Genomic DNA, 23586 nt, shown 5'->3' with positions numbered 1-23586 from the left:
TGTCTGAAGAATAAAACATGTGAAGTGAAATAGTAGAAACTAGGTAATTTTCTCTGAAATTACTTTAACTCCATAGGGGAATTGGACTTCCTACAAATTATTTTCTGTTAACTTTATATTCATATTTCTCTTGCTTAGGTTCTCTAATGGTATTTTTAATCATTTATTATATCAATAGTGCTCAGCTATTATCCATGTTTATGTGATTTATATAGATATTTTATGTTAACTATTGCCTGTACCTGTTATGGTACTCTGACTGTATATGTACTTGACTTTTACAGTTAATTCCATAAGATGTTTTTTCCTTTTCTATCAGGTTTTCTTAATTTTTAACTTAATACTTTTTTTTTTCTGTTTAAGGATCCCACTCAAGAAGCCACATTACATTTAGTCTTCATCTGTCCTTAGGCTGTAACTATTTCTCAGACTTTTCCTTGTTTTTGATGGCCTGGACAGTTTTGTGTGGGAATGTATTGTTTGTACTTTTATTTAGCTCTTTTAAATTGCTTTGCAGAAAAAAAGTTAGCAGTAAAGTTTACTCTCTCCCTGTGCTGTAGGTAATTTATTTACGAATGAAGATTAAACCCAAAGAAAAAAATTTCTCATTTAGGGAGGACAGTGATCATCACATATTACACTTTATTGCATGTATATAGATAGGTATGAAGAGTGTATACCCATGTGATTCGACTTCCAGGGTGCATGAGAATAAATGAAAAGAAAATTGGGAGTAATTTTATCCATAGAAAGCATCAAATACCATTGCAATAACTTCTGCTATGAGCAGATGTTATCTGGCTTTATTGAGCCTGGAGCAAGAAGTTTATGTTGCTATATGAGAGACACAGATAGTATGAGGTGCCTGAGAGAGCACGCTGGTAAATGCCTGATAGTTTAAGATAAGCCTGGGGTTTTCTCCAGTGGAAGTCTTATGTAGTGCTATGATTTAGGCAGAGCCTGGCTGAGGGATGGAGGCAGGCAGTAGAACTAGGTCTCCCTAGATTCTTGAGTACTTTTCCCATAGAACCTCTCAAGGTGTCAGACCTCCACTGAGTAGGTTAGCCTAATTAGCAAAGAAGAATACAGGACTCCCAGTTAAGTTTGAATTTCAGATAAATAATGAACAATATTTTTAGTATAAGTGTGTCCCATGTAATATTTGGGACACACTTATGCTAAAAATTTGTTGTTTATCTGAACATTCAACGCCCCATATTTTCTCTGGCAACTGCACTCTGTGCCAGTTGCTTGGGCCGCCCCGGTGTGTGGCGGTGGTGGGGGGAGAACGGAGGAGGTGGGGAAGGGTGTCGTCCCGAGGCTCAGACCGTCACCTTGGAGAGTGGTCCTTAATGTGAAGGACAAATGTGACATCACCTGTTCTCAAAAGCTACTCAGGCCAGCCTTTGAAGAAACTACGGGCCTCTTAGATCTCTGTAACAGCATTCACTGTCTTCTTTCTCTCTTCATTTTTGAACAGATACCCAGTAAGTCTGTATCATATAAACAGTATCTTTTAATATGAACAGATCCAGAGAAAAATAAAACCCAGTGGGGTCAGAAACAGGAGACAGCAAAGGTGTATTTTCCCCACAGCCACCTGGTTTCCTATCTGTCTTCTATGCCTCACAGGCTCTGGACTTTTGGACCAACCAGTGGTTAGTTTCATAACTCTCTCCTACCCCTCTTATCTAACTTCTAATTTTCTCAGATGATGGAGAGAATAAAAACTGTACAGTACAAAGGTTTCTCATGTATTAGATAATTGAAAACTAAGTATGGTTATAGAAAAATTAAGTGTAAACAGTATTACATGCTCAGGCATAATTAAAAATACATAGGAAGAATAATTTAACAAACTAAAGAATTTGAAACTGATATAAGTATGCTCTTGGCCTCTAAGGTAGAATCAGCAAATCTACTTTGAAATGCTTCACAAATCTACTGGGTAAAAATCAGAGAGCATTTAAAAGCCTTCACAAAATAGATTTGACATATCATAATTTTTTGATGGCATAAATTCCCATTAGCATCAACTGCTGCATAAATACAGTTCATTATAATAATTAAAATGTTAATTTCTTAGAGCAATCATAATTTCCTTTAATCTTCTGTGGCAGTGTTTTGTAAATTTCAGGTTATGACCCATTAGTGGGTCATGAAATCAATTTAGTGGGATATAATTTAGAGAATAGAAAATACTGATTTTATTACCTATAGTCAATGTAAACATTATTTCATGTACCTTAATTTCAGTTTTCTAAATACGTATGTATAACTAATTGGTTATAGTATAAAATGTATTTCATATGATCTGTCATGAACAGTCAGAAAACAACTATATTCTATTTATATTACAAATACATTCTAAGACTGATGAAAGTGGAAGCACAACTTTAAGTCACAAATTAGTGACAGAGGACAAAAATACTTTCAATAGAAGATAATATGATGGTTAATATGTTTTAACTAATAATGAGGTTACTTCTCCTTTTGCTGTGAGTTTGATTCAAGGTGATAAATATGGTGTTCCACTTATTATTACCAATGAGAATGCCTTGGTGGTATATGTGAGGTCTATGGGGTCAGACTGTCCAGCTTATCTTGGGCATGTTACTAAATTGTTCAATTTCCTTGTCTATAAAATGGGCCTTGTAATAAGCTGGTCATCACACAGTTGTGTTGATTAAGTGAATTTATACAAAGAATGCATCTAACAGTGTTGGGCACTTAATAAGTCCTCAATAAGGATTACCAGCTTTATGTTTTCTTATTTTTATGTAAGAATAGCAAATATCAGAGTTACATGCCTCAAATTTTAATTTTGTCTGATAAATGGAGGAGGGGACCCAGGATGTATGTTGTGGCTCAGCCCATGCAGGTCTCTTAATTTCTCTGCGTGTTTGTATTTCTTAGTCCATTGGAACCAAATGTCTTAGAACACAGGTTCTCAACCTGGGACACATGATACACTTCCTAGGATTGTGACCTTCGTGCAATGTGATCAGAATCTTGAATAAATGTGCATGTCTTATTTGGGGAGTAGATGGAGTAGATCAGCTTCTAAGGTCAAAGGGGACATGTAGTATAATGAAGAGTTAGACATACTTTTAAGTCCAGGCTTACTAATTAGTAATGATAACCTTGAGCAAGTTACTTAATCCCTTGTAGCTCCACTGACCCCATCTGTAAATGGCAATTAAAAACAGCTTCTTCATGACACAGTTGTTGCAACAATTAATATTTATAGCATTTGTAAAAAGCTTAGCACTTAGCATAGGTACTGCCACACGATAGGTACTCAAGGAAATATTAACAGTGGAAGAAGAGTCGGTAGATGGGAAAATAGAATACAGTGGTTGCTAGTCTGAGTTTTAATTTTGGAATTTATCACTGAATTAGGAAGGCATCCATTCGTTCTTTCATTTATTGAACAAAAATTGGCTGAACACATGCCATGTGGTATGGATTATGTGAGGTGCTGAAGAAGCAGTGACGGACAAGACACATTCTCCGCCCTCACAGAGCTTGTAACCTAAGGAGGGTTACAACAGGCAATGGTCAACCAGGTGACAAATGCTGCAGCAGGCAAAGTATGGGCTCAGGAAGAATGAGGAAGTCATCTCTATCCAGGACCACATTCAAAAGTTTTGTGGTTTTGCTTCATCTTATAGTTCCTGTTTTCACTTCAGTGTTAAACAGAGGCAACTTTTTTTTTGTTTATTTTAATACCAAACATTATTATCCAGAGTAAAATACCTATTAAAGGACATTAAAGCAGGGTTTGATCTGCAGAGGTTGAAGAAAATTTATCTTCTCTTGGATATGGCTGTAAGGATGAGGGCATGTAGTGAAGCCTCTTTATAACACTGGGACTAGAAAACAGGACAAAAGCGCCAGCAGTCTCCTTATAAAGGAAAATCAGTCACTCCCGGCATTTCTATTTTTACCTCGACTTTGAGGAAACTTAGAGTTAAATTTAATGCTCAATTATAACAAGTACAGTAGCCAATGTTTTTGGTTTCTTTCTCTATTGCTCTAAATGGTTTTGATTTTCCATTTTAATAAATTATGATATCTCTGTACTATTTTTCATGCTATATTAAGTGATTTTTGAAAGTAGATAGGGCAATAATTATTAAATAACTTCAGTAACTCAGTGTGTCACATATCACATTAGTCTTTTACTTTACATATTTTTATCATTCAGTGGACAGGACTGAATTGTAGTATATTTAAATTTTATGAAATTGAGTCATTCTGTAACAGCTCCATTGTAGAAGGATTGAATAGCAGGAACGTGTCTTTCGGGAGAGGTCCTTATGTTGTCTACAATTGGATGTGTAATGGTGTCATTTTGAATTATGTCCACTATTAGGAGACATAAGGTTGCTGCATTAACCCATTTAAGTTATTTTTGCACTCTCTGGATATACAAACTCTCTTACCTTTGAGCAAAGCTGTCAGGATAGCTAAATCAATGTCCTGGTGTCCTTCTGATCCCATCCGAAATACCGTAATCTGCAATATGAGACATGACCATTAGCAATGCATTTTCCCCCCAAAAGAAATTAAATCAATGAGGCCATATCTGAACACAGACTATTTTAATATCTGTAAGGTAGATTCTTAACCACAACAGAAGCACAGATAGCAAGAATTCAATTAGAGGGCTCTGCAGTTCATTAACAGGGAAATGCCTCAGTAGCCTCCTGACAGAAACCGTCTTGGATAATTGCATTGATTATGGTTACAATGAGGGGAAGCCAGAAACAAAGGAAAATGTCCTCTTCTAACATTTAAGTTTTAAAATGAGAACTTGCTAGACTTACAGAAATGGATACACCATAATGTAAACTATGAGATAAGTAATTAAGTGTTTAAAAATAGCTAGTTAACAGTATGCCCTTCAGCAAATGGCTCCATTATGTGTATGTGTGTGTATGTATGCATGTGTGTAATTTAGCCATTGCTACACTTACTCCTCAGCAATAGCTACTCAAGGTTTTCAATGCTGTGATTCTTTTAGATCCTCCAGGCCTCTCAATAACCTTGAGACCTCTTGAGAATAATTTATCAGTACATCCAGGGGAGAAAAGTATTCTCTGGGGAAGAATTAATACATGTTGGATTAATATGAAGTCCCCAAATAGTGCTTAGGTACAATAAAGATTTTTTTCTAACTCAGAGGGAAGCTACTTAAAGAAGCCAAAAGATTTTTAAAAATTTCTACATTGAATTACTATTGTATTCAACGGCTTTAGGCTTTGAGTTTCCCTGTTTATAAATGGGAAAATAATAGTGCTTGCCTATTTCCAACTACATAGAAAGTAAACATGATAGAATTTGCTAATATATAATTCTAAATTTTGCTACTATGATGGAGAGAGTGGATACAGAACCACAGACTGTTAAACTATCAGTTGCCTTAGAAATTTTCTAGTCTACTACTCACAGAAAAAGAGCTAGTGCTCAAGGTCAACAGCTAGTTAGAACAGCTGTGATTGGAACTCTATAGGTCTTACCTTTTAGTCTTGTACCTTAAGCATTGGGAAGAAGTGAGGAGAATGAACAAGAACATATGTGCTCTTGTGAGTTGCCTAATTCTTTTGTGTCAGTTTATGTTCTGGGATGTGTATAAGGCAGAGATTGCAAGATAAGATGCCTTCACAGGCATTTGAACTCAAAAATGTAAAAAATATAGAAAGCCAGATAAAATTCATTTGTGTGCTGTGTTTGGCTCATGGGTCACAGTTGTGGCCTCTGGTAAGGGCCATTGGGTGAAGTTGTGCCTCATCTCTATTAGATTCCCACAGAAACCTGCTTCTGTACAACCATACATTTGGCCAAAGTGCCATTGAGACATTGCTCTAAATAGCACTTGATGCCCTCACAGAATCCACTTGGGAGATGAGAGGCAGCTTGTATCTGCTCTGTACTCATGGGAAGAAAATTTAGGTTAATTGGATTAAGAACCAGTGGGCAGAAGTGGAATTTTGGCTAACTCTTAAACCCTTAATTCACGGCTGGGTATAGTCTGAAAGGCATTATTGTATAGCAGGCTGAAGCATCGGATAACATCTGAGCTCACCATTTTAGAAGATTCAGAAATTAGACATCAAACAGAATTCCTCAAATATAGGACCTACTTGTTCTGCAGATGGGTAAGTTTTCACAGCCTCATTAGAGGCTACATTTCTGATGCAAATTCTCCTGAGGCAGCAAGTACATAAATCAAATTTGCCTGACAATATGAGATTATCAGGCTTTCCTGGAAATTGACTTGAGGAGGGGGAAAAGAAAGTGTATAATGTTAGCTTTTTAAAGGATTTTAGGGTGGGCAAGTGGAGACCTGGGTATGTGTGCTCTTGTTTGCCAAAGGGTCTGAAATGGAATTGTATGCCAAGACTTTGCAGTTTTTTTTTGGATAACTAAGAGGAGGAAATGGCCGCCCACATGTCCATACCCCCGTCCTTGTATGCTTAGATGAAGAACTCAAGGACTCTAGAAAGAGGGAAAGGAAGCACTGAACATAGGCTGGAGGATCCAAAGATAAAATTTATCTCATAAGTTTGCTTTGAATTGACCTGGGACATTACATGTTCATCCCTACTCTAAAACTTTTAAATTTGAAATTTAAAAATTTCACCTACTCAATACAAATGTAAGTGTCTATTTCAGGGAAAAAAAATCAAACAAGAAAACCAGAGTTTTCTCCTACCACTCCCCAGTGTTGGCAGAGATGCAGAGAATCAGGTGGGAAAGTAAATCAAAATAGTAGTTTTAAAGTCTGATATAAAATTCCTTGGTTTTGATTTGTTATTCTTTAACAGCATGGTTTTTATTTGCTGGTATTTTATCTATGATCTTGGCAGCTATGTTTGTAAGTGAGGTTGGTGCATGTCACAAACTTGACTGCTTTTGGTACTAGAGTTACAGTAATTTTCACTGGGAATTGGGAGGCTTCATTCAGTTGTGTTCCAGAATAATTTACATAACAAAGAATTTGACTTTTTGGCAGATTTAGCAGGATGGTTATAAACTATCTAGCATTGAAGTATTTTTAGAAATAGCTGATCTTTCTTAGAAATTTTTCAAGTTATTGATCAATTTAGATTTTCTGCCTCTCCTTGACTCAATTTCATATATTTTCCTAGAGGAGCAAACATTTTATGTAGATTTTCAAATTTATTGATATACAGTTGTACTTAGAATTCTCTTATTATTTAAATAATCTCCTCTCTATATAGAATTATATGGCAATTTTTGTTTACTTCTCTTTATTTTTTAATTTTTATCCTCATCTGAGTAAATTTTTCTATTGCTTTTGGAATGAAAGGAAGGGAGAGAGGAAGGCAGAGAGTGAAACATCAATGTGAGAGAGAAACATCGATCAGTTACCATCTGACAGTCCAGACCCGGGATCATGACCACCCAGACAGGGGATGAAGCCCACACCCTAGGCATGTGCCCTAAGTGAGAATTGAACCTGTAACCTTTTGGTTATGGGATGAAGCTTCAGCCAACTGAGCCACACTGGCCAGGGCCATTCCTTTTTATTTTTCATTTGATTAAAACCATGGTCATTTCAAAGAATCAGGTTTTCATTTTATTGCTCAATATTGTATTTACAATTTAAATATTATTCTGTTTTTATTATTATCCATTCATTTCTTCTAATTTGCTTCCTTAGCCATTCTTTTCTTAGATCTTTGAGTTGACTTGTTAGTGAACTTATCTTTATTTTTTAAAAAATATATATTCAGCCCTAGCTGGTGTGGCTCAGTGGATTGAGCGCTGGCCTGCGAATCAAAGGGTCACTGGTTCGATTCCCAGTGTAGGGCACATGCCTAGGTTGCAAGCCAGGTCCCCAGCAGGGGGCACATGAAATGCAACCACATATTGATGTTTCTTTCCCTCTCTTTCTCCCTCTCTTTCCTTCCCTAAAAATAAATAAATAAAATCTTTAAAAAAATTTTAAAATTATATATTCATTTTATTTTTTTGTTTTTTTATTTCTTGTTCTCTAACACATGCATTTAAGATTATGTGTCTCACATGCTTTTATATGCATTCAACCATTTTCATTCATTTTAAATATATGCAATTTATTTTCTCTTAGAATATTAGAATGTATATGTATATTTATAACATTCTGCAAATGTGTTATATTGTTTGAAGAAAGTATACAATCCCAATATATATAGATTACACTTATTAACTTTTTATTTAAATACTCTATACATTTACTAATTTCTTACTAGCATGTTAAAAATCTCCTGTTAAGATTATATACTTCCCAATTATTCCTTGAAAGTAAACAGTCCTTACTTTGTGTGTTTTGAAGCTTTTAAAGAATGTATAAAGGTTCATGGCAATCTCTTTGGTGGACTGTACTTTTTACCAGCATATAATAATATCTCCCTTTCCTATTTAATGCTATTGCTTTGTATTATATTTTATTTTCCATTATTATTATAATTGTCACAAATCTTTTTATGGGGGTTTAGGATTTCCCTGGTACACTATTCCATCTGGATATTTGTCACTTTTTTGTTGTCATTTTGTTTTAGGTGTGTATCTAGGAAACAGCAATGTTAGATTAAAAAAAAAAAAAACTAAATCAGAATACCTTTCTCTTAAAGGCAGAAAAGAATCCAGTTATATTTAATATAATTATTGATTTTTGTCTTATTTCTTCCATATTATTTTATGTTTTTTATTTTTCGTATTTTTTTTATCATTTCCCTTCTACATCTTCCTTTTCCTTTAAAAACATTGTATTTGCAAAGTTAAAATCCCAATAGTATAAAGAGATACACAGTGAAATTAGGTGCATCACTTCTGCCTTTAGTTTTCCAGTGCCCTCCACAAAGTTGGCCAGTAGACGAATGGGACTGAATGAATCATGGACTTACCACTTCTAAAGCCCAGCAAGTCTTGCAGTTGAACAAAATGAGGGTATAGAAAAAAAAAATTGGTAAAATTAAACTGACTCTCTTTCAAGGTCTGTTAATTAGCTTAATATGTGATTTATGTTTATGTCACAGTGAGCAATGAATCTATGAAAACAGACATGGAGATTGAAGCGAACTTTTGAAAATGAAAATAACTACGATACTAAACTAAAAAACATCTGTAAGCTATACAGATGCTTTGGCTCATTCTTTCAAAAAATCACTTCCTGGTATGTTAGATATATAAGAGATGATATCTGAGTTTGACAAATGGTTTGTAACACATCTGAGAATTTTAGAGAGATAACATAGCTATACAATGGATAATCAGTAAATCAGGAATTTATGAAAGCCCACCTATAATGTTAAGCAAAGGTTTAAAGACATTACACAGGGTGGGGCAAAGGTAGGTTTACAGTTGTGAGTATGTGAAACAGAGAATTTATTCTTGGATTATTATTTATTAATTATTGTGCTATTTTCCATAAAAACAATTGTAAACCTACTTTTGCCCCACCCTATATATGCTACCTATGGAACTTCCTTAAAAGAAGAAGCATCTTTAAAATGTTTCCTATTTACTCATTCAATTTCTTTAAAAAACTCTAGAGATGTTTCCTGAGGATAGGTGCAGGAAGAGAGGGAGAAAATTAGATCCATAGCTAATTCAATCATTGCAATGACTTCAAAAAATCACTAGCTTAGCAGAATACTTCTATGATGAATTATTAATATTTAAAATAATGTGACACAATTGAATGGTTAATATAAAATGCAAAAATTCATGTTTATCAAGATATAGACTGATACAAGACACCTGGTAGGGATCTAAACAGGAATCCTGGTTGGTACTGTAAAAGGTCTTTAAAGAAACACTGGCTTCAGCTTTCACTTTGGCACAGCAGAAATCAATTGGTAAAGAGAGGAGAACGATGCAACCTGATGAATAGAATACTATGCACCCAAAACATACTTCTATTTGATTTTCAACCCTTGAGAAAATGAATTCCCATTGGCTGACAAAATTCTTAAAGTTAACATTTTGACAAAGTACTGGCTTTTAGAAGTGGACATGCTGATTTTTATGGAGGAAGGGAGAAAATCAGAGGAAATTCCACACACCTGGAATTGAGCAAATGGAAGATCAGTGGAAAGTGATACTGAAAATTTCTGTCAGAAAATTAATATCAAGTAATTTCAATTTTTTATCAAATTCCATATAGACTATACATTTGCTTTCCATGTAATATTTTTAAATAAGACTCAGTTTCATATTGAAATAGGTGAATAAAAAGTGATGTTATTGAGATAGAAATTGATGAAATTAATATAATTCTAATGTGTCCTACTTTGAAAAGTCTGTCATATATGTATAAGTTTACATATTAGATAAATAAGTGATTATTTGACTGTCAAAAGGATATTTTATGATCTCATCTATGAGTGGAAACTAATCAACAAAACAAACAAGCAAGAAAAATATAACCAGCAACACTGAAAGAAAAAACAAACTGACAGTAACGAGAGGGAAAGATGGAGGCGGGTAATGGGGAAAGGAAGTGGAAGGGTCAAATCAAAGAACATGTATAAAGGACCCACGGACAAAGCCAAAGTGGGGAAGGATTGAGGGTGGGAGGTGGTGGTGGGAAAATGGAGACAAATGTATTTGAACAATAAAAAAATAATTAAAAAACCAAAAAAGGATATTTTATTATACAATTTTTTCCAGTTTATTTTAAAGGGGTGTTCCTTCTACTCTTAGTACACAACTCAGTTTAGATTACTCTCAGTAATAGATTGTCTCCTAGATTAAAGCACACCTTAATTACCACTCAACCTCATGCTGTCTCAAGAGACCTTCATGCATGAACTTGGCGATTAATGAAGAGTGCCATTCTCTTCAATAGAAAGTTTTGCTTTTCTGATTCTAATCTTTGACTCCCTTTTCTGTTTTTTTTTTCCCTCCCACTGTAATCTAAGAACACTAGAGTTTGTTTCTCCCATCAACAAATGTAATTCAGAGGCCAGAAACCCGCTGGTTCCAATACAAGAAAAAAATATTTTTTTTCTTATAAAAACAATGCATGATTGTCATTAGAAATTGTAGGAAGTTTAGAAAAAATCAAATGAATAATTTCCAAAATCAAACCTCTTACACAAAGACAGCCAATGATGATATTTTGGAATATTTCCTTTAATTATTTCTCTTCATTTTCCATAAGCATAGTATGTATATGAGTATGTGTGGGGGGACATATTTGTGAAGTTCTATTTTGCATTATTTTCTTTTCTGTTAGGCACTTTTTTGTATTTAAGCACTTTCTTGTATTGCTGGGAACACTTCAAAAATATAATTTTCAATATCTACAGAGTATTTTGTCCAATGAACATGTATTGCTCACTTATCAATACCTCTGTTACATCTAAATCCTTGCTATAAACAATGATGTAATGAATATCTTTGCATGTAAATCCTGTTCTGTATTTGGCATTGTGTCCTTAGCATAAATTCCCAGAAGTTTGGTGCTCTGTCAAAAATTGCCTCATAGCTAAAAGTGAGGATTTTAAGCACATAAAAGCTAGTTGAAGTAAAAGGAAGCTTGTGCTGTCCTTGGACCAGATTTGCTGTAATGGCTGAAGAGAGGGAGGCAGCTCTTAGGGGCTGGTTGTAGCAAAAAGGTAATCAACAACATAGATACATGCGTATGCTGTATGCTGACGGTGCAGCCTCCACACCTGGATGCAGAGGAGTTGTTGGCAGGATCAGCTCTTGTTCCCTTTCTGTTTGCAAAGTCTACCAACTATCAGGATGCGTTTAGGTGCTTGGTTTTTTTTGTTTTTGTTTTTTTTAATGGGTCTTAAAAAGCAGATTAACCTTATCACTTTCTTCCAATTTCAATATCTTGATTTTTACTTTAGCCCTTTGAATGCTGTGTATGTTGTCCCAGGGCAGTGCTGGCTTAAATAACTGGGCGGTGCAAGTAAAATCATTTGATGGAAATGAGCTTTGGATCCTTTTTTAAAGCACATAGGTCATGTCACAGTGAGGAAATTGTTAAATATGTGTCAGGAACTCAACCCAGGCTCTCAGGATGCATGACTGATATGTCCTTTGTAGGAAAAAAGAAAAGCACTTCCTGATCCTAAGGTGACATATAGGGAAGACAGGAGAAAGTGGCCTGGCTGATTTTATGATGAAGGAAAAAAAAATAGGAACAGGCTAAATTCCTCATCTATGAATTCTTTAGAAAAATTTCAGTGGTGCTTTCTGGGGGTTGGAATAGATGACAGCCTGTCATCTAGTATCTCCTACTTTCAGTTCCTCTCCTGACAATTGATGGTACATTTTTCATTTATTATATAACTATGTGATATACCTCAGTGGGTGCCAACAGATTCCAGAGGTCCAGCAATAGTATTTCTAGAAGCTTCTTTATTTATCTCATGGCCTTGGCTAGCAGAATCAAGAGTATTTGTCAGCCACCATCTTGTCAGCCAACCAGATGGGTGAAAATTCAATTTGACCCAAGGTAATATTTTCCAGCTCAGGAAAATACATAGACATCTCTCTGAGGAGAATATGTGGCACAACAGATGGTTCTTATAGGCCAACACCATATGGGCTTATTAGGTGGTAAATATTGTTAGTGGGTTTTTGTTTTGGTGGTTTTATCTTATTTTTTATCATAGCAGGGTAAAACTATATATTTTTCTGACTTCCTGTTGTAATTATCAAGACATCACATACTTCGGCAGCCCAACTACTTCTTTGTGATCTCTCCAGGTGAGAGTTGCCAAGAAAGAACTGTAAAGTACTATAGACAGAGAATTTCTCTTGCCTCCCTTCAAAAGCCAGTCTAGTTCCCCTGGTAATCTTGTTGGCTGTTTGTAAGGTTGGTGTACCAGATCCCCTGGTTTACTGCTCTGGGAACCTGCCCACTAGAAGTCATACCACTTGTTGCTGGGCCAGCCTCACCCTTCCCCTTGTACAGAGCAACCCTGAGTCTGAGCCAGTGAGAGAGGCCTTTGAGAGTAAGGAGAATAACATTCTAGATTTTTTTCTCACTTTAGGAAACGATACATTTCACTTTTCCTTCCCCTCCTGCCCAACTGTAAAGAATACAAACATCTTGAAAGAAGGGCATGTAAATTTTTTCCAGACTTGCTTTCTGTACCTTTCCTGGGAGAGCAGTGGAAGAAAGCTGTTTAAATAACACTTATTTCAGAGCCTGTGGAAGACTCAGCTATGGAGGGTCAGGAGTTTTGGAGGAAAATGCCCATTTCAGACTGTGTGGATACTTTCAGATTCCTGGGTTTTCTTTGTATGGCTGACAGGATGAAGTCTGTTTCACATGGCAGATGTCCCATGTCAAAAGAATCTTGGCCTAATCCCCTCCCTTTTCTGAATTTTGGTTTTATTATCTGTTAAAAAAACAAGAACATGCTCTGCATCACTAGCCATCAGAGAAATGCAGATCAAAACCACCATGAGGTACCACCTCACACCGGTCAGAATGGCCATCATAAACAGATCCACAAACAACAGGTGCTGGCGAGGCTGTGGACAAAAGGGAACCCTAGTCCACTGTTGGTGGGAATGCAGACTGGTGCAGCCACTATGGAAAGCAGTGTGGAATTTCCTCAGAAAGCTGAAAATGGAACTGCCTTTTGATCCAGCGATTCCCCTGCTGGGACTATACCCTGAGAACACCAAAACGCCAATACAAAAGAACCTCTGCACCCCAATGTTCATAGCAGCACAATTTACAATAGCCAAGTGTTGGAAGCAACCTAAATGCCCATCAGTAGATGACTGGATCAAAAAATTATGGTACATATACACAATGGAATACTACGCAGCAGAAAGAAAAAAAGAAGTACTAAACTTTGCGACAGCATGGATGGAACTGGAGAGCATCATGCTAAGCGAAATAAGCCAGGGGGCGAAAGACAAATACCATATGATCTCACCTATAAGCGGAACCTAACCAACAATGCAAAGAAGCAAGGAAAATATGACCAGCAACACTGAAAGGAAAAGAAATCAACAGAGACAAGAGGGAAGGGGGGCACAGGGAAAGGGAAGGGAAGGGGAAAGTCAAGGAACATATAGCAAGGACTCATGGACAAAACCAAAGGGGAAGAGCTGAGGGAGGGGAGGTGGGAGGGGGCAAGGGAAAGAGGTGGGGGGAAGGCAGAGACAAATGTATTTAAAAAGTAAATAAATTAATTAAAAAAAAAAAGAACAAATAACTGATTAAGTGATTATAGGGATTCTTTTTAGCTCTAGACATCACAGAATTTCTTTCTTCATGCTCAAAGTAGCAGAAAATGAGATCAGGATTAGGGATATTGAACAGGTTCAGCTTTCTACCTGACACATTATGTCCCTGTTATTCCCTCACCCCAAGAAGAGATCTGGAATTTTGTGGTTGGTAGCATATGAAAATCTTGTTTCCATTTACTGTCTTATTTAGTTTGTTCAGTAGTTTAGGGAAAATTAACATTTTTAATTGAATATAATGACACACAACATAGTTTAAGTCTAAGGTACCTTTGAATTGATTTGATACATTTATATATCACAATATGATTACCACTTGAGTGAATTAACCATATGATTCAGCAATGCCACGTCCAGGTATACATCTAAAGGATGTGAAAATAGGTTATTGAAAAGATATTTGTACTCTATGTTTATCATGGTATTACACATAATAGCCAAGCTATGGTAAAAAAAGTCCATGAATAGATAAATGGATAAAGAAGACGTGGTATATACATATATACAATGGAATATTATTCAGCTATGGGAAAGAAGAAAATCCTGTCATTTGTCATAACAGGGTAGGTCAGGCCAGATCACTGGGAGCAGAGGGAGGGGCCCCAATCTTGCATAAGAAGCTGCCTCCCACCCCCAGGAGAAGGAAAGGCATGGGGAGAAACTCTGAGGTGGTGGATTGAAGCAGCAGCTGGAGAAAAAGCCCACCTCCCTGAGAGAAGATGGGAGGCACTGCTACAGAGGAGGCTGCCCCAGGCAACAGTGAGCAAAGGCAAGCTGGTTGGTGCAACTGGTGAGTTCATGACATGGGGTGGGGGTGGGGGGGCGGGGCTTGTACAGAGACTGTGAGCAGGGGGTCCGGACACCCCATCCTAGACTGAGAGGCTTGTACTCCTGTGCATGGCTGGGAAACTCTGTCCCCTTCCACAAAATGGCAGCTGGAAGAGGGTCAAAGACACTGGAGAACTGCCACACATGGTGCACATTGATTGAAATGCCGGATGCTTCATTGTGCAAGGGTTTCTGGGCCTCGTCTTTAAAATGGAATGTGTTAGGAAATATGTCGTCTTCGTTGTCCCCTCACTAGTCCAGTCGGCCACAGGGGACCTGAGTTTCTGAGACTGCAGGCCCTGGATACTGCATGGTCTAGCAGCGTTCCCAGCACCACTCTTGCATAGAAAGTGGCTGCAGCGCTGGATGGTGCTGTGCAGCCTTCCCCTGGCAGGTGCACACAGACTCATGAGAGATGCCTGGAGCTGAACTGGGACCAGGAACCTGCCAGGCAGCCTGGATGAGCATGCTATAGCCACCTGTGTTCCCCAAAGGAGAGTACTTTTAAAATGGGAAAGGGATTCCAGGTGCTTCCTGGAACTGGTTTAGCCTGGTAGAGGGTGGCAGGGTTATTTGTCTTTGGGTGTTTTTAAGGGAACAGGGTTCTAAGGCAGAAACCTGCTATTATTCTAAAACTGTATGGCCTTTACATAAACAACTCTTTTTCCTTTTCACTAAACTTCTGACTCCAGAGTTTTGTCTATTGGTGGCACGCAGTAGAGCCCCACTGAGTGCTCTGCAACAGCACTGGCTATTCTGTAACATTGTGACAACATGCATGGACCTTGAAGTCATTATGCTAAATGGCATAAGTCAGACAGAGATAAATACTATATGATATCACTTATACATGGAATCTAAAAAAGTCAAACAAATTAACATTTTTAAACGTTGCCCTTTTATGTTGCTGAACCATGGCACCGTAATCTGTGCTCCTTGCCATGTATACCACATTGTTGATACTTAGCTTTTTATACACCCAGCTCTTACGCTTCTGAAGTTAGTTAAGTGGCACAAGGCAACCCTACCTTTGTTTAGGGAGACCTGTCACTCTCAGTACTACAACTCATCAGTGACCATGGCACAGGACAACACCCAAACCCCTTACTGTGCATACTGCTCTAGCCCTTGAGTTCCCATCGTCCACAGTCCCCACAACCCTCCTGAAATCTTGAAACATTTTGTGCTCTGGCTCAGTGAGGACAGCCTGTGTACAGAATATGAGCTTTAGAATCACAGACTCAGGAGTGAATCATGCCAATTATTAGACTTTAGGTGCCATTGAACCTCTCGGAGTCTCGATTTCTTTCTATGTGAAATAGGGATAACTCTTTGCCTAAAGAATTATTGCAAAGCTTTATGTGGGATCATCTTTTTAAATCATACAGCACAGCTTCTAGTAATTGGCATGGGCTCAATAATTAATTCTCTTCCCATTTGTTTGCTATCCTTGGCATGTTCCGGGGCCTGCTCCCACTGTCTCCTCTCTGCTGGTATTTCTTGCCTCTGAAGCTCTCCTTGGCTATATGCCTTGTGTCCTCTGACCCAGTTCAAGCATCATCTCCTGCAAGCCCATTTTAATCCTAATTATCCTTTGCCTCAGTTAGATGTCAGTTCTCCATTCAAATTATGTGAATATACATCTATCATGGTACTGACACTATAATACAAACAATGCCAACATCAGTGACAGCAATATTACTGAGGAAGCTTATGGGTATTTACAATGTTTCAAGCACTGTGCAAGCACTTTACACACATGACTTCAGCCAGTCCCACAAAAATGTATCATTTAGTCACTGTTACTATTCCCATTTTACCACTGGCGACCATGAGGCCAGAGAGTTTAGATGCCACATGGAAGGCCATGCAGTCAGGAAGTCATTTACCCTGACAACCCAGCTAAGGACACAATCTCCTATTTGTTTGCCTGCCTCCTTCAGTGGTCTTTGATTTCTTGGAGGGCAAAGACACCACTTCTTCCTCTACTTCCCTGTTACCCAATAATGTGCTTGGTACATGGTGGGTGCTCAATGAATGTTTGTGGAATGAATCCTTCATTCTGAGTTCAAATCTGGCCAGTAGTGTTCAGATGAGGACTATCTACGACAAACACTCTCTCTTTGTCGAAAATTTACTCAGCCTCCTCTGAACCTTCTCCTCCACTAGGCTTTTACCTTTGGGCTTCCCTGTTCATCTTCTCATTGCCCAGTTTTAGTAAGAATCCTGCTAAGTCAGGTTATAGAGAATTCCCCACCCTAGGTATCTATCACCCTTAATATCGAACCGAATTCCTCATCCTATACCACCTTCTACATGATACCAGATCACCCTGGGTGCCTTCAGTAAGAATCCTGTTAGGTCAGTTTAGAAAGACGGACCCTGCCCCGTTAGAGATTTTCCATCCACTGACACCTCTCCCATTCTGCTTCTTGGCCATAAATTCCCACTTTTTTTTTTCTTCTATTCAGAGTTGAGCCCAATATCTCTCCCTTATGAAAACCCCATTGCAGTGGTCCCTTGAATTAAGGTTTCCTTACCATCTTTAACAAGCATCAGAATTCATTTTAAGTTAACACATCTGAGACTGAACAGTTCTCACCGGGCTCTGGAAGGGCAGGACTGGAGTCTTAGATGTTCACTGTTTGGATTCAGGTGTCTGTGTATCTCTGCATTATTCCCCATCCAGAGACTGATCAGGTTTCCACCCAGTCTCACCAGTAAAAACAGGGCAGGCTTAGTGCTAAATTCCAAGGTATGTCCAGTATTTTTGTTGTATTCTGGACACACATCTTTGCTTCAACCATTTTTGCCACATTACTAACTGACCATAAGGCAATTTTGGCATTAAAAAAATAAAACTATGACAAATAAAAAATGGACATTAGAAAAAACTAATAAAACATGAAAAAATGAAAAACAGAATTTAAAAAGACATTATTTAAAATGTGTGTAGACTCATGGTAATACTGTGCAAATAACTGGCTTTATTTTGTGGATTGTACCAAAACACTGTCTTCTTTCAGTGGGAAATGTGGGTTCAACTCCGTGTAGTCAAGGAGGGCACTCGCATCTCTTTCTCCTCCCAATGTAGTATGTTTCAAAATAAGAAACCAACTCTTGGAGCAAATCATTATCAGCTGGAAGGAATGCTAACTATTTTAAGACCACCTTCACCAGGTCTACTTATCACTCTCTAGGCCATAATGAGAGCTAGATAAGATTTATATAGAATATAAGAATGAGAATAACTGTGAGACCTTTGTCCATGGAAAAATCAAACCAAACTGACAGGTAGCTTAAATACATTAAGTATACCAAAGATGGCTGATTCATCAATAAATAAAACCAAACAAAAAACACTCAACCTGTCAGCCAGTTATTTTATCTTTTTTTTTTTTTACAGTAAAATTCCCTATGGCCCATTAGTTATGTGTTGAAAATGTTTACAGCAAAGATGTCTACGGCAAAGATGCAATGGTGAAAGAACCTGGAACCATTCCAAAGGTACTCAGATCCTTAAGTGTCAGGATTCACTTCACTTACAGCCTTGCAGGCTAATCATCAGCAAAATAGACACTGCCGTTTTGTCAAGAGTGTCCTCTGTGGTCAGAAGAACCAGCATTAAAATAAATTCCTAGCCTGAGAGAGGGTAAGAAAGAAAACCTTTGGGCTGCTTTGTAGATATGTGCACGAATTCATGTTTGAGGGGCATGTTGGACCAATGCCAGAACATCCTGGGACATGTGTCTGACTCAAGATAATTCTGAATTTTGTGTTTGTTTGAGGTAACATATTTGAAAGCATTTGCACATGAAGATTTGCAATTATATTTTTGTCTTGAGCAATGGCACATAAAAGAGAAAATAACAAAGATCTTTAATGGAAGTCAGACATGCCTCTGTCTTGGAGTTTGCTTGTCTCCCAGGGGCTGCTCTTCTGTTCTTGTCCTGTGGGCCTGGCTCGGTCCCTCCGGCAGAGAAAATCCTTGTTTATTTACACAAATCCCAGCCCAGAGATGCTGCCACTACTGCTATTTTTTCAGTTTTTGATTGCAATTTATGCTTTCTCCACAGCTTTTTTCTAGGGCCACTTGAGAAGAATAAGAAGCAAGAGCCTCCTTTGTCATATGATAAGAATGGAAACACAAAGGGAGACAAAAGGCATCCCTGGTAGGTTTTCTCTGTAACCAGTTTCCCCTTTGTCCAGCTTGGCAAACTGAAAATGAAGAGACATTTTCTGACCTGACGATGGAAGGACATGACATTTGTTAAATGGTAAAAGAGAGTGTCCATTGCTGTCATAGTATACCAACTGACAATGAACCTTATTTGGAAAAGTTTTCCGTCCTTTCAAGCTCAGAGAGAATTGATTCAAAGAAAGAACAGTTTAGTTTATCAGCTCTATTGTTTCTCCCTAAAGCCAAGTAATCCTTCTCTTTGGGCCCATGTAGGCTCACAGCCCTGTATCCTGACATTGAATAATTGACTATATACTCATTGTTGCCTATCATGTAAACAATAGTTGTTAACTGCTCCAGGGTAAAAATTCTTCAAAAAATTGCAGGCTAAGGTTTCAGGATTTTTAACACTTAAAAAAAAATGGCTTGGAGGAATAACTTTTCTCCTAAATGGAGAAATTTTTTCCTCTCTCTCTTATGATCGCTTTACTGTTCCTTGTCATATGTTCATGTGTCACGTGTAAAAACATTTGGGGAGAAAGAGATTGAAACATGATCAAAATGTGGAAGCTGTGATGAAGCCCACAGGAAAACTGTAACTAGGGAAAGAAAGTAGACATTGAAGAGACAAAGGTCATTTCTGGCTGGTGTGACACAGACGACATTGAGAAGGCCAAGATTCTATCTAGACTTTGTGAGGTAGTTAGAGTGTCAGTAGGGAAGTGTGGTGATGAGGAGGAGCAGGGAGAAGCAAATGATAAGAGGAAATAAGAGATAAGGGAACATTTAAAATGTTACATGGAAATATTCAACCTGGCTGGCACATTGGGTAAAGGGAAAGTAACTTATGTAGGAAGGTTGGGGTCAGGTCGTGAGTGATTTATAGTGTGAAGGAATTTGGACATAATTCACTATATACTAGACCATGCACCAAGTATTTTACATCTATTACCTTGTTAATCCTCACATCAACCCTGTGAAGCTCAGAGGTTCAGTTAGTTACCCAGGAACATTTAGCTGATCAATGACAGAGGTAAAATTGGATCTCACATCTGTGCAGCTCTAGAGGCTGTGCTGGCTGTCTCTCTTGGCTACCTTGCTAAAGTTGAATGCTGTTGGAGACAAACTAATCCTGGAGTGAGGACTGGAGGCAGAGCCCAGCTTCATGGCCATCGCAGCAGGCTCGAGATAAAATAACAGGAGCCTAGATTAGGTGGTGGCTTCGTGATGCAGAGGATACACAAGAACAACCATAAAGTGGGTTGCCAGAGGGGAAGGGATTGGACTGGGTGAAAAAGGTGAAAGGATTAAGAAGTACAGAGTGAAAGTCACAAAACAGGCACAGGGATGTAAATACAGCATAGGGAATATAGTCAATAATATTGTGATGACTATGTATGGTGCCCGGTGGACAATGGAAATATTGGGGGAACATTTTGTAAAGTATATGATTGTCTAACCATTATGCTTTACACCTGAAACTAATACAAGATAATATTGAATATTAACTGTAATGGAAAAATAAAGATTAATGGTTAATACTGTAAAAAAAAAGACTCAATAAATTTCTAGGCAATTATATGCTGCAACAACAACAACAACAACAAGAACAACAAACACAAAAGAAATAACTATCATAAGGTGGGTTGATTGTCAGGGGACAAGAGACAAGGAGGAATCAAAGGTGACTTATATGAGTTTTCCAGCCTCAGTGCTGAGAGCATGGGGCTATTCTTGACAGAAATGGGGAAGCCAGAATATTTTGGGAGAAGGTGGTGGGTTTATCCATAACTTACATCCTTTTTGACTCAGAAGTTGAGTGCAGGCCCAGAGCAGCACCGTGGAGGGTCAGAGGTGATTTAGACAGCGCTCAGCTCTGCAGTGAAACCATAATGCATAGAGTCTCTGCCGCTCACGTGCCCTCTTTGCACTGGTGAGCAAAAAGAACAAGCTCTTTGTTTTACTGTCTTTGAATAGAGCCAAGGCATAGCCCTGGGGAGATTATCAAAAGTGAGTAAAGGGAAGTATTTAGCAAAGCTTAGAGGCTATCAGCAACTTTTTAGGTTATAACTGCTATAGAGCAATGTGCGTGTACATGGAGAACCCCACGACTAAAAAGAGAAGCTCTCATCAAATTGCTCTTTTTGAAGAGCAAAAGTGGGGGGAGGTTTTAAACACATCCATCTAACTATTGTGACAATAGGAGACATGTGCATGTGCACAGACACATACATACAGTGGTATCATGAGTCACGTGACTGGGCAATGTTAAATATGTTAACCATTATTCAAGAAAGCAATTCTATACAGTTTGAATGTGGCTCTCTTGGGCAACAGAATGTGCATTTTTTTTTTATCCTTACCCAAGGACATATTTTGTTTTCCATTGCTTTGAGAGAGAGAGAGTGAGAGAGAGAGAAAGAGAGAGAGATCAGTTGCCTTCTCGTATGCACCCCAGCTGGAGATTGAACTAGCAACTTGGGTGTGTGTATATGTGCCCTGACCAGGAATCAAACCTGTGACATTTTGGTCTACTGGACAACACTCCAACAAACTGAGCCACACTGGCCAGGGTGGCAGAATGTGCATTTCAGCACGCATTGCTTTCCCTCAATGAACCATCAGGTTTTATATATACCTCTTCAGTAAAATGCTAGCATTTTTTCACATCTCCTATGACCTCAGTTGTGCATTTACACAATGCCCATTTTATCTGGAGAGGTTAAAGAATGAAGTATTCTAATAGAAGTGAATTTTCCAGTTAATTGTGGGTTTTCCCTTAATGCCAATTAAAAACAAGTGAATTATTTTGGGTGGAAATTTTTCTAAAATATAACACTTTTGTCATTGTAGATAACATTAAATAAAATGAAAATCCAGGGCTTTCTTCTGGTGTGACTTAGTGTTGTTATTGACTCAAGAAAAGTAGAGCTAATTGGCTCTCTTTAAATGGCCTCAGACTGCTCATGTTTAGAGTTCATTTATCTCCTATTTATAGTCTCCTGACTCTTCAGTTTGACTAACTTTTCTCACAACCCTCATTTGTTTTACCTCCCTGTTTTCTTGCTGCAATAGGCAGTAAGAACAGCAGTGGTTTCTATGGCATTTAATGTCTATGACTGTGTGGAATTTAGTACACAGATTGTCTGATATCCATGTCAGTATTCAAATAAGTCTTTTAAAAAATTCTCTTATTTTCTGGCTCTGAGTAGTTGAAGTTTCTGCATAAGAGACCTTTTAGATAAATTAAATATTATAATATTTTTGGCAGGAAAATTTCTAATTAATTTTATTTGAGCTCTTTCTGCTTTTAGGGAGCAGGGATTGAATATTTCTAGACTTTTAGGGAGAGCAGTTGCTATGTGAAATTAACACATCAGCCTAGAGTGGGAATAGAAGCAAGCCCTGATTAATTATAACAGACAGCAGCTGTGGTGTGCAAACCCCCCCCCCCCCCTTAAACATTGTACCTGTGTAACTCTCACTTAACCTTTCTGATGGCCCTCTTTGGAAAGTATTTTCTTATTTTCCAGTAGAGATACCTGAGGCTTAAAAAGGCAAATTAACTAATTCAAAGACACATAGCTGGAATTCCCATGCTGTCCTCTCAAGTGCTACCCGGCTGAAGGCTTCCTGCTCATTCTGTTGGATGACTCGTCAGAGTTTCCTGGATTCTACAGAGGGACAGGAGAATGAGTGGAAGCCACACTGAAGTTAGAGGGAGCGTCCTATATTCGATGTCGATGGCTACTGCTTTCTAGCAAATAAAGAGCCTGCTGAGAGAACAGGTGCAGCAGCAGAGCTCTGTTGGCCACACTGGAGGCTAGACAGCTTCAGGCAATGCTGGCCAGCTGCTCTGTTAATGGAGCCTCATTTCCCCTTATTTTATGGGGTACATTCCTCCATTCAATAGACTCAAAGAAAATGAAAAGCTTATTAGAAGAAACAAATTATGACTGTTAGTCATTCTTCCTTTTGATCTCTATAGTTCAGAATTCAACTCCTGTTACTTCCTGTAAGAACATCAGTTTGCAGAAGAGGATTTAAAAAATCCTGAATACAAAGAAAGAGATAGGGTTACTAGCCAGTCTTGAGCATCCTATCTGTCGCTTTGGCAAGAGAACCTACTGATTGTTCAGATTATTCATATTTTATCATTGATCAACAGCTCCTTTGGACTTTGCTCTTTAAGCAGAGAATTTCTTAGATGCCCAGAGTAGAACTAGCTTAGAATAAAGCAAGCTGCTAAAGAAAGTCAAATTCCAAAAAAATAAAAAAAAAAAGGCATGGAAGAATGGCATGAAAATGTGCATGTTTTTAGCTAGGAATTATAAAGC

At 37.9% G+C, this 23586-nt stretch overlaps 1 protein-coding gene across 4 annotated transcripts in view; it reads right to left on the bottom strand.

Annotated features, from left to right (window-relative positions):
• Positions 1-23586, bottom strand: part of TRPM3 (transient receptor potential cation channel subfamily M member 3) — a 493648-nt gene that overhangs the window by 123187 nt on the left and 346875 nt on the right. For all 4 annotated transcript variants that reach the window (XM_054583031.1, XM_054583028.1, XM_054583029.1 and 1 more), the window contains one exon: positions 4449-4521. In XM_054583031.1, coding sequence (XP_054439006.1) covers positions 4449-4521 — 73 coding nt within the window. The remainder of the gene's footprint in view (positions 1-4448; positions 4522-23586) is intronic.

This window comes from Pteronotus mesoamericanus, unplaced genomic scaffold, assembly GCF_021234165.1.
Source record: "Pteronotus mesoamericanus isolate MK-2021 breed Mesoamerican mustached bat unplaced genomic scaffold, CSHL_Meso_final contig_73, whole genome shotgun sequence".
Lineage (NCBI taxonomy): Eukaryota > Metazoa > Chordata > Mammalia > Chiroptera > Mormoopidae > Pteronotus > Pteronotus mesoamericanus.
The sequence above is the reverse complement of the archived record's forward strand: the minus strand, read 5'-3'. Positions and strand labels throughout refer to the sequence as shown.